Here is a 14,302-nt window from a genome sequence, read left to right as displayed (position 1 = left end):
TTCCGCTGGAGGAGGGGGCGGGGGGGTGGGGTGGGGTTCCTCCACGGCACGTGGCCAACTCATGAGAAGGTCTCAAGGTATGAACTTGGCCCCTTCAGTGGGAAAACAGCATGACAACATTTCAAGTTGGGGAGGATAATGCAAGCAGTTGGCAGCCCCTCGGCGAACTCTGAGGGAAACGGGGCTGGGACAGGCAGCCTCAAACGGTCTGGGGGCGTCTCAGAACACTGACCTGCTCTGGAGAAGCCTGTGCCCAATTTTTTTTTTTTTTCCACTTAAATAAATAAATAAATAAATAGGTAGGTAGATAAATAGATAAATAATACCACAATTCCATGATATCGATCAACTAAAACTGCCTATTGTTATGTGTTTTAGTCTTATGTCAAGGCTAAAAACTGCTGGTACTAAGTTCTCCTGTTTTTGATTCTCTCTAAATGCTAGATATTTATAAAAGTCAGATCACACTCCCGAGGAGTTGCCCGGAGGTCTGGCCCTGCCACTTCTCAGGCTCTCTCTCTCTCTCTCTCTCAGACTCTCCCTACTGGCTCCCCCGTTTTAAAAAACGCCATCTGTGACTGCACACTCCTACGTCACAGACCTGTAAATGCTTTGTCTCGAGGCAAGTCTTTGTTTCTTAAGATCTTTTATAAATCCTCCCTGAATGCTGGCCGTCTGGACCTTACCTAGCCAAAAAGAAAGAAAAGGTAAAATAAAAAACAAAACAAAATTCGAGCAAAACAAAATCAAATTTAATGGTCTTAAATGCAAAAGTAAAAACAAACAAAAAACACAAAAAAGCAAAAGAAAATTAACAGAACAGAACAACCCAAAATGTCAAGGCAGTTATGAAGAGAACTTGGGAGGGTTAATCTTTAAAACTACAAATCAAAGGTTTTTTTTTTTGTTTTTTTTTTGTTTTTTTTTTTGTTGTTAATAGATAACTGGCAAGAAGTAAGTACTTTTCTGCTGAGTGTTCATACGAAAGCAAAGTTTCAAAACAAAATCCGACTAAAATAGAAACAAGTCTAGCGCTCACGAGAAGGGATGCGAGAAATACAATGCTCAAATGTTTCTGTGTTCTTAAAATATAGAGCGATCTTAGGCATTCGAGCTGTGTGAACTGCTCTGGGAAAAGTGGAGAAATGATTGGGAACACCAGCGCCCGGTGTGCGGGGCACCGTGCATGCAACGTGTGCACAGAAATTCGGGAAGTCAGAGGATCAGCAGCACGTCTTCAGGCGCGCCTGGAGTTAGGTCTGACTCTGAAATCTACTGGAGTTTCCCTGAAACTCTTTGGTCCGTTCCCATTGGCGCCTGGGCTTGCAAAACCTGTGCGTGTCCTTCTCTGGAGGGCCCGGCGTGGCCCGGCGTGCGGCCCCCCCTCCCCGGTGGCGGCCCCCCCTCCCCATCAAATGGCACCGCTGCAGAGCCCCGGGGCTGAGTGAGCAGGAGTGGCAATGGCACCTGCTGGGGAAAGCAATTTCCTGTTAACCAAAGCAGAAATCGCTTAAAATGTTGAAGCGGTTGAGAAAACGCACACTCAGCATCTGTCTAACATCTTTAGTTTGAAAACTAAAACTAAAAAGGTCTTTTTTTTTTTTTTTTATATCCAGTTTGTGGAGACACCGAATGAAACGAGTGTTAGACAGTCTTAGAAGTTAAAGCATGCTTCAGGTTCACCACCGTCCCGAGGGACTGGTTAGTCAATGCAGTCTACTTAGATTTCTGTTTAATATATATTTTAAAGGAAATAACTTAAGAAACTTAAATTGGTCTAACATTGTGGGATTTCAAACATTTGAACATGTCGGTTGCATCCCAGAGTATAAAAACCTTTTCACTTCTCATTTAGACTAAGACAAACACTTGTGAAAATTGGCGCAAAATGAGTTGTACACTAACAAAAAAGTTTCAACTTCTTCACTCTTAATTATCTATTCCGTACAAAAAAAAAAAAAAGCATGAGCGAGTTATTTGTGGGACTTATTGGTTTTGAAGGAAACCTGTAAGATTTTGTCCCCCAGGCGGTAGCCGTTCAGACTTGCTATGGCCATGGCGGCTTCTTCATAGTTTGTCATGGTCACAAAGCCAAAGCCTTTGCACTTGTTGGTGTTGAAGTCGCGAATCACTTTCACATTGGTGACTGCCCCAAAGGGGCCAAACATCTGCCAGAGGATCCCCTCATCGGCGTCCTGCCCAAGGTTGTAGATGAAGATGCACCAGCCCGAAGACGCGTTGCCCGGGACATTGACACCAGAAAGCCCACTCATGTGATCTACACCCATAGGGGAGAACCTAGCAAACAGAGAGCACAGCATGCAGGTCAAGGTCATGCAGGCTGGTGTGCCAATGCAGAGGTGGGGGCATGGCTCGGGCAAGGCTGGCACACCCCCATCGGTCACAAACGGGAATTCAATATGGGGGGGCTGCTCCCTGCTCTGCAGAGAGTTGACCCTGAGGAGAGACACTTGTCGCCTGCAGAGGGGCAGAGCTTCAACCAACTTCCTTTGGAGTGATGGCCTGTTGGTGACCAGCTGCTCCCTTCAGCCCTTCTATCGCTGGGGGCAGGGGGGTCCTGTTTAGTCATTCCCAGGCTTCCCACATTTAAAGGATGGTAGCTTCTCCACATCCTCCTAGGTGTTATTACACCCTCAGATCTCCCTAGAGGAAACTCACTCTTCACACCCTATGCCTCTGTATGTGTGTACGTGTTTGGCCAGTGGGGGGGGGGGGGGTGAGAGGGGGATTTTCTTTCTTTCTTCCCCCTGCCCCCAAATGTTGTACCCTGCCCTCATCTTGGTTGCCCCTGTCAGAGGGGTCCCAGGTGAGCACACCCCTGCGAAGGGCCAATGCAGGAATTCCTTCCCACAGCTCCAAGCCACCTTCCGCTGCCGACCCACAGCATGCCAGAAGGGCCAGGGGCCGAAGTGATGGCCGTGAACTGCAAGTCCACCAAGCTCTACCAAAAATGTGGGACCCTTTCCAAAGCAATGCTTTCAGTTGCATAAAAAATAAGCCTTCTACAAACGTGTGGCCATTGCAACAGAATTAAAGGAGACGATAAAGTTGTTGCTGAAGCCACATGGCCCTCTAAAGGTTTCAGAAAAATGGACTTTGTGTCAGTTTAAGAATATCTGAGTGTGATATAGCATCCGTGGGGCCAAGAAGCATGACCTGCTCTAAAATAAAATCGGGCTTTGAGCTGTGGCGCTGACCCAGGGGTGAGCAGGTGCCTTTAAGGGCCATTCAACAGATTCATTCTTTTGACAGACATGAGACAAGAGTGACCAGCTCCCCAGGTGCAGCCTGCTTATCCAGAGATTCTTTTCAATGCGGGTTTGGAAGAATCAAGACACATGACTGGCCGTGGCTTTGAATGTGCAAAAGTCTTGTAAACAGCCTGCACTGGGATGCTTGAGTTGGTTAAATGACTCAGGGGGCTTGTTAGTGGACTTGACTCTGTCTGGAACAGTGATCACAATGTCACTGAAGTGGGGGTGGGAAAAGGCACCCTTGTATCTGTGTGATAGTAAGCCAAGCTAGTTTTCAATGAAAACTGGAAAGAGGTTCTTTCAGTGGACCTCGTTCCCCGCCCCAGTTTTGTGGGAAATCAAACATGAGCCCGAGTTATGATAGTTAACCTGAATCTTCATGTACCTGTTGTACTGAAAGTAACCTGAGGCCTCATTCCTATTAATTAGCATTAGTTGGTTTTTCTCCAGCTCACTGGAGCTCTTTTCTTTCATCCTGACCACCATGAAACCCACCTTCCCATTCTTTTCTCTGATGGTACAAAGGAGAGCTGAACCCTCCTTTATTTGGAAGGCTTCCTGCTGTGAGAAGAGCTGACTGCAAACTCTCTCCTCAGCTGGGCCTCTCTTCCTCTTACTGAGTCCGCCTTCTGGTGGCGGGTCTTCCCTCCCGCCTCCCCGGCCACCCACACTGCCCTCCGGCTCTTCTCACTGTGAACCACTCTGGTTGTCGAGACCCCTTTTCCTGCCCGGCCAGCAGTTTTGGCTGCTCTGGTCCTCTTTCTTTGCTGTTCCTTGTTCCTGTGACCAAAGCCCCTCCCTCCTTCCCTGGCTGGCTGGTTACTGGGAACCCGCTGAATGCGGTCGTCCATGCATCCCACCTATCAGCAGTGACACAGACTGTGTTCGCTGACCTTCAAGATGGATTGAGCTCACTTCCGCCCCAAGACACTGCCCCTCCCTTTGTCCTTAAACTAGAAAAGCCAACGAGGGAAGGCCAGCTTTGGAACCTGAGCCGAGTTGAGAACTCTGCCATTACTACGTGCTGAAAATAGTGCCTTCCCAAATGGCCTCTGCGCCGACGAGCAGGGTTTTACCCAACCTCACCGTTTAAAACAAAGATGGGAAACCTGCGAAATCGTAGAGAAAAAGGTCCCTAACCTACCTGAGATAAACCCTCATGCCACTGCTATAGGTTTTGACAAAAACAAAACCAAGGGGCCCGTCCATCGGGACTGCCGTTACTTACGAGGTGGGACACCCCCGACTTGGGAGCCCAAGCTGCGGACTCTCATTGTCTCTGTTCTACAGCATCCTGGCAACTGGAGTCATTTTCAGAAGCAATGTCGGAAAACCGTTTGCTTCCTGGACAGGGCTTTTCACCAGAAGTCATGTGGTATTTGGAGATCCAAACGAACCCACAGGGAGGTGGAGGAGCAAGGGCTCCCTGCATGCGGGAGTGGGAAAGCTCTCACCTCTGCACGCCTGAGGCTGCGTCCTCCCGCTTTTACACTCACAGCCCCACTTAGGTCACCAGACGCCGTACCCTGGAGTGCTATGCACTCTCCCCTCCCCAGGGCCGGCTGCAGACGGAACCACCTTTCTGGTTCCACTTTTGACGAGACTCGGATGGAAACAAACCATCCTTTCCCACGGATACCTTCTGATGGAGGTGGGGGCCTGGAGACATGCAGTGACTCCGACCAGCCAGCCTCACGGGCCTGGCGGGCCTCAGGGAGCAGAGCTGGGTTGGTGAGAGCGCCGCCTCCCGACCCACCTGAATCTCTGCGCCTGGTGGTGAACGGGGCCTCCGAACCGTCTGGCGGGCGAGTGGTACAGCTGGGAGAGCAGCGCCACGTTTTTGTTCTGGTTGGGGTTGGCTGCAAACTTCACTGTAATGGGCTCGGAGGAACCTGGGGGTTTATGACCATTGAAACTGGTAATTGCCTCTTCTGCCTCCGACCGTTTGTCAAACCGGATAAACGCAACCCCTCTGGACAAACCTTTTTAACAAACCAACAGAAACAGAGTTAGGGGGGGAAGGGAACGATTTTTAAAACTGAAAAGCAAAAGTCAAGTCAGTCAGTCTGCTGTGCTTCAAATTGGATGCTACCTTCATGAGGCAAACAAAAATTAAACCTACATATGAAAATGAATGAATGAATGTAAAAAAACACTGACTGATAAAAGATTAACGTTTCAGAATTCCTTCTGAGTTGCAGCAGCAGCTACAGTCTCTGCCGAACGATATCCTGCTGACAGATCTCCCAAACACTCAAACCTCTTTCTCGAAACAAGCCATGTGGGAAGAGACGGCACCTGCCATCACTCCTTCCACGCCAGGTGCCCATGGAAGTGCAGGCGAGCGGCCGGGCCGAGAAGCAGGGCAGGCGGGCGACGAGCTGGGGTCTGAGGGGCCCTCCCTGCACTCCGTGCTCCCCGCCACCCCCACAACCCTGCCAGCAGGTCCCGGGAGCGGCCGCTGTGAACAAGGAGTGATGGTGGGTCCTTTGCAGGGCGTCTCCTTCCCTGTCATCCCCAGAGGGCACGGAGTCCTAGTAAACAAGCCTCACCCCGCAGCCCTTTACTCCTGCCTTCACCTCACTCACCTTTTGGATGCTGCATTCTAAGGTCCCTGCCTCGGGCGCACTCCACACCCGTCCTGCTCCTGCATGGGAAGGCCCAGGGCCCCCTGTCCCGGCCTCCAGCTGCCTCGGGAAGGCACTGCCTCTTGCTACCTAGACCGAGCCAGCTGAAGTCAAGCCTTGGGTCCCTGATATAACCCAATCTCTCGACAGAGCAAGAATGTGGACCGGGACCAGGCTGCCTGAGATCCAAGGCCCAACTGCTGAAGGCAGTGTCTGGTCTGGAATGAATGTGAGACCTCGCAAACCGGGCAGAAGGGAGTTCAGTCATGCTCCACCTTGATCTGTCTACATTCTAGGCCTGGGAGGAATAAGAACTGTCCCCTGCAGAACTTGACAAATGGGGTGGGGTTGGGGTGAGGGAATGTGGAGCTGTAGATGACCGGCTCCTTCTCTGGGGAGAAAAAAAAGGGGGTCGAGTGTGAAGGTCAAAGTGCAGTGGAGAGGGGACAGCCAAGGGCCACTCAGAGTGTGATGTCATGGCAGGAGTCATGGATGTGTACTGGGGTGGCAGTGGGGGGAGGGGAGGGACTGTGGTAGACAGCCCTATCCCAGATACTCGTCTCGATTGCGGTCACAGCCTGTCTGAAGTCGCATTTTCTTCTCCAGACAAAGGCCTTCAGCATGCAATGCATGACAATTATTAAAACGCAGGACAGCCCAGGCAGGGCCTTGGGCCACCAGCTACGTGAGCACACCAGATGTCCCCCAGGCAGCTCCCACTTCCCACACCTTTCCTCACCCCTTCCCACAGAGTCCCACCAACTGCCCCACGGTGGGCACAGGATGAGGGTCTCTCCACCGGCCCGAAGGCCACAGAAGGGCACAGAGAGACTGAGACATGCCAGGGGGATGCTGAAGTGACAAGTGTCACTGAGAGGCACAGCTGCCCACTCTGGGCTTAGAATCCCATGCCTGCCTTGGATGCACTACTGTGCCCCAATTGAGCAAGCAGACAGCGGCCAGGGACCCTCGGGCCAAGGAAGCTTTGTTGACAACTGTAACATACCGTGGACACTCCACGGTGAGTCTGAAAGCACACACCCCAGCTCTTCCAACCGGGAAACTCCCCCCTCCTGGCGCCCCCCCAGCACAGCACCCCGGGAGACCACACAGCTGCTCCCAGGGACCTCAAAGCTGCCTCCACCTTGGCTCCATGACTGTTGAAATATAAATTTAAAATTCACACAGCCAGAGACACTGAATTAGTGAGAACAGACCTGGCAACTCACATGTGTACCCAGAAAATTCTAGAGTCTGAACTCAATTTCCAATTTCCGTTCAGAAGGAGCACCTAAAACCACACACTCAACATACACTGTTTTTATTTGCTCTTGAACAGCATGAACGGCAGCTTTGACAGACGGACGCCTGAATGAATATTCAACCTTAGGCAAACGTAACCGACAGCTGTAGCTGGCTGGCTCCTGCAGAAGGCTGCCTTCAGGGAGCCAGTTCCGTTCTACAGATAAGGACCTTGCCATCAAGCAGAGAGCGAGTGTATGTGCAGGTGTGGTTTCCCTGTTCGGTTTTGTAAAATGACTTTCAAATGGAAACTGCCTAAGTGAAATGAAGAAAACCCAAGAAAGGGAAAGTCAGCGTAAGGGAAAACATGTTCACTAAATGATCTGATGAACATACACCTTTTGAAGGGGGCCCCGTGGTGGTTTTTTTCCTCTAGTGTTTTCAGAATCAAGAGCAGAGATCAATGAATGGCATGATTTCCAGATGAGTAAGCTATAAAGTTCACAATTAAACTGGGTAAGAAGGCAAAGAAAACTTAAAAATTAAGTTCTGTCAACGAAGAAGGTTAAGCTTTCTCAAGAGACCTGCCCCCTGCCTTCCATGCTACAAGGCACATCACATGGAGGCAAACTGGACACGCAAACCTGCCAACCATGCTATTCTCTGCTCCGGCCCCCCGGGGCTCCCTGGGTGCCAGCAGAGAAGCCCCGCTGGGTGGCCCCCTCTAGAGTAGAGGAGGGAATGGAAACCTACAGTCCTGGGGGCTCACCTTTCTAACTCTCCAATTCAACAGCCCGGGCTAGGGCAGGGCTGTGCACAGGGGGCTCCCTTCCCCCTACCCTTTGCAAGGATTCTGAAGACAGTCCCGTCCTCTGAAGCAGCAGAAGCTGGTGGGATGCCTGCGAGAGAGTGAAGCTCCCATGGATGCCACACTGAATTCACAGCCGAGCCTGGAGCCCTCCAATCCCAAGATGCTCCCCTGCCCAGAGACAGCAGTCTTACAGAGGGAAAGGAGACAAAATGTCCCACAAATGGCTGAGGGGAACTCTTTGCAGAAGTGACCTCTCTCAGGGCGGCAGGAGCCCCTGGGGAAAGCTAGGTGGCCGGGGCAGGGATGTTCTTGGAGAGAGCCAGCTCCACTCGGTCACGCTGGGCTGGACGGAGATGAACAGAGGCAAAGCAGGACATGTGGCATGAGGAAAAGGAGGGCCATGGAAGCAGAATGTGGGCCAGCATGGTCATGCCATCCAGGTCCCCAGGCAGCCCACACAGGTGGGCCTGGGGATAAACACGTGCACAGACCAGCCAAGTGGATTGTTCTCTCTCAACTGGCACTTGAAGGTAAAAGGGGAGCTTCAGGGACCACAGGAAACTGTCCTGGTGCAGATCAGGGGGGCTTGATACCAAGTAAATGGGATCCTTACCCCACCCCATCCCACCCCTACCCCATGGCAAAGATGCAGAACAGAGGCCATGATGTGGTCTAGTTCCTCCAGCATAGCCAGGCGTCAGAGCAGGTGTCTGCACCAGGCACAGGGCCACCCAGAGCACCTGTGAAATGCTAGTGAGCTGCACCTGTGGACCACACTCCAGAAGGCCCTCCTTCCCCTCCGGCCCTGGGACTCGAGCTGTCGACTCCTCTCCAGGCCAGGCCTTAGCCTAGCACTACAGCCCAGGCAGCAGGGCCAGCATACGAGGAGCTGAGCTTCCACAGAGCGGGTGGGGGAAGGGAGGGCAGGTGGCCAGGCCACCTACCCCAAAGCACACAGCTCAGGGGGACACAGGAAAATGTGTGCACACCTCCACCCTCACCCGTCACGGCCAGGAAGGAGGAAGGCCCAGCCCACCTGCTCTCTGGGATCTCCTGGGGGTGCTGCTGGTCCCTTGGAAGGGAGGTCACCTCAGAGTTAGGACTTCCTGTGACCAAACTACCCAGGGTTTGCTTTAATACCACAGCCAAGGGGGTGGTGAACACACTGTGTTGGAAGAACATGAAAATCAACCGCAGAGAATTCCAATCGCTTTGCTGAGCTCCATGAGCAAAAATCTTCCTTGCCAGTGTGTTAGCAGGTTCCCACTCGTGGCGGGACCGGAACCGAGGGGTCGGGTGCAGGTGCAGCCCAAGCTCACCGCTCCCCACACAGCGCCACACACAGGGCTGGGCAGCGGACGTCCCGACTCCAGTCCCTAGGCCGCACGCTGAGGACCAGCACCAGCCTCCTGCACAGGGCTGCTCCCCGGGGGAGCTCAGCTGCGTCCTCAGCTCAGCTGTGCCTCACTGGCTCCTGCAAAGCCCAGAGCCCATGCTGCTAAGCTCCTGGGCTAAAACGACCTGAGAGGGGCTGGTGAAGGGGCCAGCATCATCAGGGAGGGGTAGTACTGCCTTGAGCTCTCTCAGCTTTGAATGTGCTACCCAAGGGGGGGAGGGGGGGAGGGGGGGAATGGGCATCCAAATCATGGAGACTGGAGACTGGCTCCTCAGAAAGAGCCACCCTGTGGCTCAGTGAAAAGTGGGAACTCTGGATCTGAGTGAAGACTGTCCCACACTGCATACCACGTGCCTGCAAGAGCAGCAGTGAACGACTGACCAGTGGCCTTTCCAACCCAGTCACAAGCCAAGCTGGGACATTTGGGTGCTTGAAGGAAGGGGCCAGGATCACTTGGTATTTTCACCATAACATGCTGGCCTAACACGGGGGTGGTTTTACTACCACTTTTACCTCCCCAGCCTTGTAAAACAAAAGCCAAGGTCTTCTCATTTGGATTCTGTCCTCCCTAGGGGAATAACTATGTCCTCGAAACTCAAGCGGCAGCCTGTCTTCCTGGAAACTCTGGCCCCCGCTGAAAGGAGACCCGCAGCCTGCATCCAGGCCACCCACTGTACCTGTGGTCTGATCCACAAGGACCCGGGAGTTGATGATTCGCCCAAACCGAGAGAACATGTCCTCCACGTCCTTCTGGGTCATGGTCCGCGGGAGCCCACTGATGTACAGGTTGGCGTCTTTGATGACCTCTGAGCTCGGGCGAGCGTACGACACCTTGAAGATAAAACCACTTTCTGGGGTTAGGGCAGGTGTGTGGTCAAAACATCAGGGGGTGGGCTTAACTCTCAGGCGAGAAAAAGCCACCCTTATGGTGAGAAACCATGCCAACACTCATCACCTGTGGCGGCGCGTATGAGCAGCTCACCTGGGCCGAGCAGCGAGCCAGATGGACACCCCCTAGCATTTTCTCGCCTGGATTTTACACCCCACAGGGAGACAGACATATTCCAAGTTCTCAAAGCCAAGAGACTGAGGGCCCACAGCTGGTGGCAGACAGGGCCACCACTCAACCCAGCTGTCTCTTCTACCGTGGCCGCACCTTCTCTGACAGTGAGCAGCCTGGGGACAGGACCCAGTGCTGCCTGCGAGGAGCCTTCGAAGGGTAGTGGCTCTGGAGCTGGGTGCCACCGGAAGGGTGCCACCCACCTACCCGCAGGCCAACTTGCCACTGGAGCCCAGGGGGGACCCAGGGCTGCTGGGGGAGCCTGCAGTCCAACACTCGAGTGTTCGATATTAAATGACTCCATGCTTTTGGGGTCTTTGTTTTGTAAAACTGAAGAAAGCCTGCAAGGAACTTTTGCAGTGGCTTCGATAAAGTGGTCTGTGTGTGCCCTGGAGCGGGGAGGCTTCAGGGGCCAGTGGCCAGGCAGGCCTTCATGCTTTCCCAGGTCAGGGCCACCGCCGTGGCTGGCCAGGAGGAGGGATGGGACTGAGGCCAACACCCCTGTTGGGAAGGAGCAGCTGGGACAGGGCCCCTGCGCCTGCAAAGGGGAGGCCTGGAGGGAAGGGACTTGATCACACCTGAGTGTCAGAACCAAGTCTGAACGAGTTAGGAGGCTGGGAAATGAGAAGGAGGCTGGGAAGGGGGCACTGGAAGGGTGGGGGGACTTGGACCTATGCCAAATAACATGCTGAGGGTCACAAAGCTGAGAGGACAAGGAGCCTGAAACCATAACCCAGGAGCAGACACAACCTTTCAGGTGTCACTGGGCAGCACGAGGCCACGGACAACAGGTGTGTTCTCACCACAACGCTCAGGCCTGCCAGGAGGGGCACAGGTGTGGTTCCTCAGGCCAAGCACACACACACCCCTTCATTCATGCGCTTGCTGACTCCGAACCCACGTCATGCCCTAAGAGGGGACGACAGATACAACCTTTGCCAGCAGAGCAGAAAGCAGTCCAGCAGGCGATGGAGAAGGAAAGAGAAATCGTGTTTGTGGTCAGAGCCCAGCTTCCCCCCGCCAGAGGCACCAAGGATCATGGAGGCTGGACGCCAGACGACAATGGAACAGAAGTGGCCCTGACTAGACGGATGCCCCAGGGCACCAGGTCCCGTCAGGGGCTGGTGGCCTCCAAGTGCTGCACAAGTTCCACATTTCCTGGAAGCTTCCCGTGCTGTGTCCAGGCCCAAGGCACCTTGGTTAGGCCTACAGTACAGGAATGCTGTGGCCACTCAGTGATGCACCCAAGGCCTGGGGCAGACGTGGCACTGTCCCCTGAGATAGAAGCCACCCTGGCCTGCAGGGACTCCCCAGCACCCTTCCCCACTGAGGCGGTGGCTGGCCAGTTCACTGGAGCTTGGTCACACTCCTCGACTTCCAAAGAATGGTGTCAACGCTCTCTCACACATATGGGCCTAAACTCTCCAGGTCTGCATCAACCACCCTGCAGAACCCACCCCCATTCAAACCCTAGCCAGATGGCTGTCCCATTTTACCAAAGGCCCCAGGCAGTGGTGTTGTTTTGGGCAGGAGGGCTGAAGGGGGAAGGCAGGCCTGCCAGGACTCTGGCTGTTCTTCTGTGCTGGGTCCACAGGGAGTGCCTCCCAGAACTGTCTGGTCTGGCCTTTGCAGATTTGCCTGGATGGGGCTGCATCTGGGGTCAGCCTTGGCTTTTAATGAAGGACACGGTGGCAAAGAGCATCTCCAGACCAAGACTCTGGCCCCGGAGAAGCGGCGCAGAAGCTGGTACGGACTATGATCGTCCCCCGATGAAGTCCCAGAGGGAAGATGCCTTTGACAGCCGAACGCGCTTCGATTCCTTTCAACAACAGGTTCTTCAGGGCCCATGGCAACCACCATAGCTTTCCTTCTCTTCAACCACTATCAAGTTCAGAGTCAGGTCAGCATCCAAGGAGACTGCACCAGAACACCTAGCACCCGATAAGCTCCATGACGCAAGGTCCAGAACCTCTCTCAACTCTTGGCATCACCGGCTCCTTCGCCCCACGCAGGTCTTTTCCTGTCATGTTCTCCAGAAACCTTCCTATGAAGGGCTGAACATATTCCTATGTTGCAGTGCTAACCCCCAGCACTGCAGAATGTGACCTTATTGGGAAAGAGTGTCGTCGCAGATGTCATTCATGAAGATGAGGTCACACTGGAGCAGGGTGGGCCTCAAACCCAGTAACTGTGTCCTCAGCAAAAAGGGGGAGACTGGCCAGAGACACACACAGGGTCAATGCCATGTGAAGATGAAGGCAGACGTCCAGGTGAGGCTTCCCTGAGCCCAGAAGCACCAGAGACGGCCAGCGACCCCCCAAGCCAGAGGAGCACCCGGGACAGATTGTCCCTCACGGCCCGGGAAGGAACCAATCTGCCCACACCTTGATCTTGGACTTACAGCCTCCAGAGCCATGAGAACAAATTTCAGTTGTTTGACACTCCCCAACCACAAACACCATTTGTGGTGCTTTGTGGTGGCAGCCCTGAGAAACTCCACTTCCCCGACCACCTGATTGGCTATGGAGCCCCTCCGCCCACAAGCAGTGCCCAGCCCCCTTCCCCCAGGGCAGTTTCTCCACTGCACGTATCTTGATCTGACATACTCTCTTACTTATTTAACCATGTAGAACACTTGATGAGGGCAAAACTTTTGTGTTTGCTGTGGTATCACCAGCACCTAGAACAGATGCAGGTGGACAGCAAGCAGGCAGTGAGCCACTGCTGAACGAGGGGACAAAAGCAGTTGCTGTTATTACTAATAATGCCTGCCCACCTGCACTGCCGTCTCCCGGGCTCTGTTCACAGCTAGTCAAACGTTCTGGTTCCCGGTGTTTATCTCCCACGTTGAGCTGGGGAAGTGGCCTGGCAGTGGGGTGTCAAGCGCCCAGAGCCACAGCACCTGTTTCAAACCCTGGCTTTGCCCCTCTCTACCTCTGTGACCTTGGGAGACCTGTCACTAGGGGAAACATCAGCTTCTTCAAGCCTAAATTGGGGATCATCTCTCCCAGGTTGTGGTGAGGAAAACAGAGACAAGGTATGGAAGGACCCGGCCCACTATAAGCCCTCGACAGGTGTTGGCCAGGAAATGACACAGGACTGGGGCCTGTGCCCCACTCAGCCTGTTGCCTCTGCACACGCCCCCTCACTGGGGTTGCCTGTGCTGTTGTTACAGGACACAGGGACAGGGAGACTCCTCACTCCCTACTCGGATCAATGAATGACATTAGAACCAAAGAGGACAGAGCGAACGCTGGTGAAGTCCAGGGCACAGCCAGGTGAGCTGTGGGGTGCGGGACCTCAGAGCCTGGGGGGGCAGACGAGCCTTTGGAAAGGTCCTGCCTTTGTGGTGAGAAGTGGGGCTTCAACCTTGGGGATAACCTACAGTTGCCACAATGTGCCGGCCACTGAGTCTCCTCCAGCGTGGCCACTCTTGCCTTCTACCCCACCACAAGAGGTATACTTTGGCTCCTGCAAACACCTCTGCTGAGGAGCCCCCTGTGTCCCCACCCTGGCCCTCCCTACCCCTAACTCCTCATCCCCCAGATCTCAACTCTGACTTTCTTTGAGGGAACCTCTCTGGTGCTCCCCAAGTTGGGAGAAGGCCATCCCAGGTCCGATCAGATAGTGGTCTCAGAATTAACATCTGTGTTAACAAGCGGGCTATCTGAGGGCAGCCATGGGCCATGGAACCCAGCACCAGGCAGAGGACGTGGCTCCTAGAACATACTTGTTGTATAACGATGAATTTTCTGCATCTATTTGAATAACTGTCTGCTCTCCTGGCATCTGCAAACATTTTCTAAATGCAGAAGATAATTCCTAACAGACTGGGAGCTTTGGGCTGAGAATAAACAACCTGGAGCTGGTGGAGAAGAACCAGTAACCTGA

At 53.6% G+C, this 14,302-nt stretch overlaps 1 protein-coding gene across 1 annotated transcript in view; it reads right to left on the bottom strand.

Annotated features, from left to right (window-relative positions):
* Positions 1-730: 730 nt before the first annotated feature.
* The window catches only part of ELAVL1 (ELAV like RNA binding protein 1), a 36,977-nt gene continuing 23,405 nt past the window's right edge, over positions 731-14,302 (bottom strand). The window contains exons 4-6 of the mRNA XM_027582679.1: positions 10,029-10,182; positions 5,032-5,257; positions 731-2,298 (exon numbers count right to left, since the gene is read on the bottom strand). Coding sequence (XP_027438480.1) covers positions 1,974-2,298; positions 5,032-5,257; positions 10,029-10,182 — 705 coding nt within the window. The 3' untranslated portion in view covers positions 731-1,973. The remainder of the gene's footprint in view (positions 2,299-5,031; positions 5,258-10,028; positions 10,183-14,302) is intronic.

This window comes from Zalophus californianus, chromosome 1 (assembly GCF_009762305.2).
Source record: "Zalophus californianus isolate mZalCal1 chromosome 1, mZalCal1.pri.v2, whole genome shotgun sequence".
In the NCBI taxonomy this organism is placed as follows: domain Eukaryota; kingdom Metazoa; phylum Chordata; class Mammalia; order Carnivora; family Otariidae; genus Zalophus; species Zalophus californianus.
Note: the sequence above shows the minus strand (reverse complement) of the source record. Positions and strands in the feature narration are given on the sequence as shown.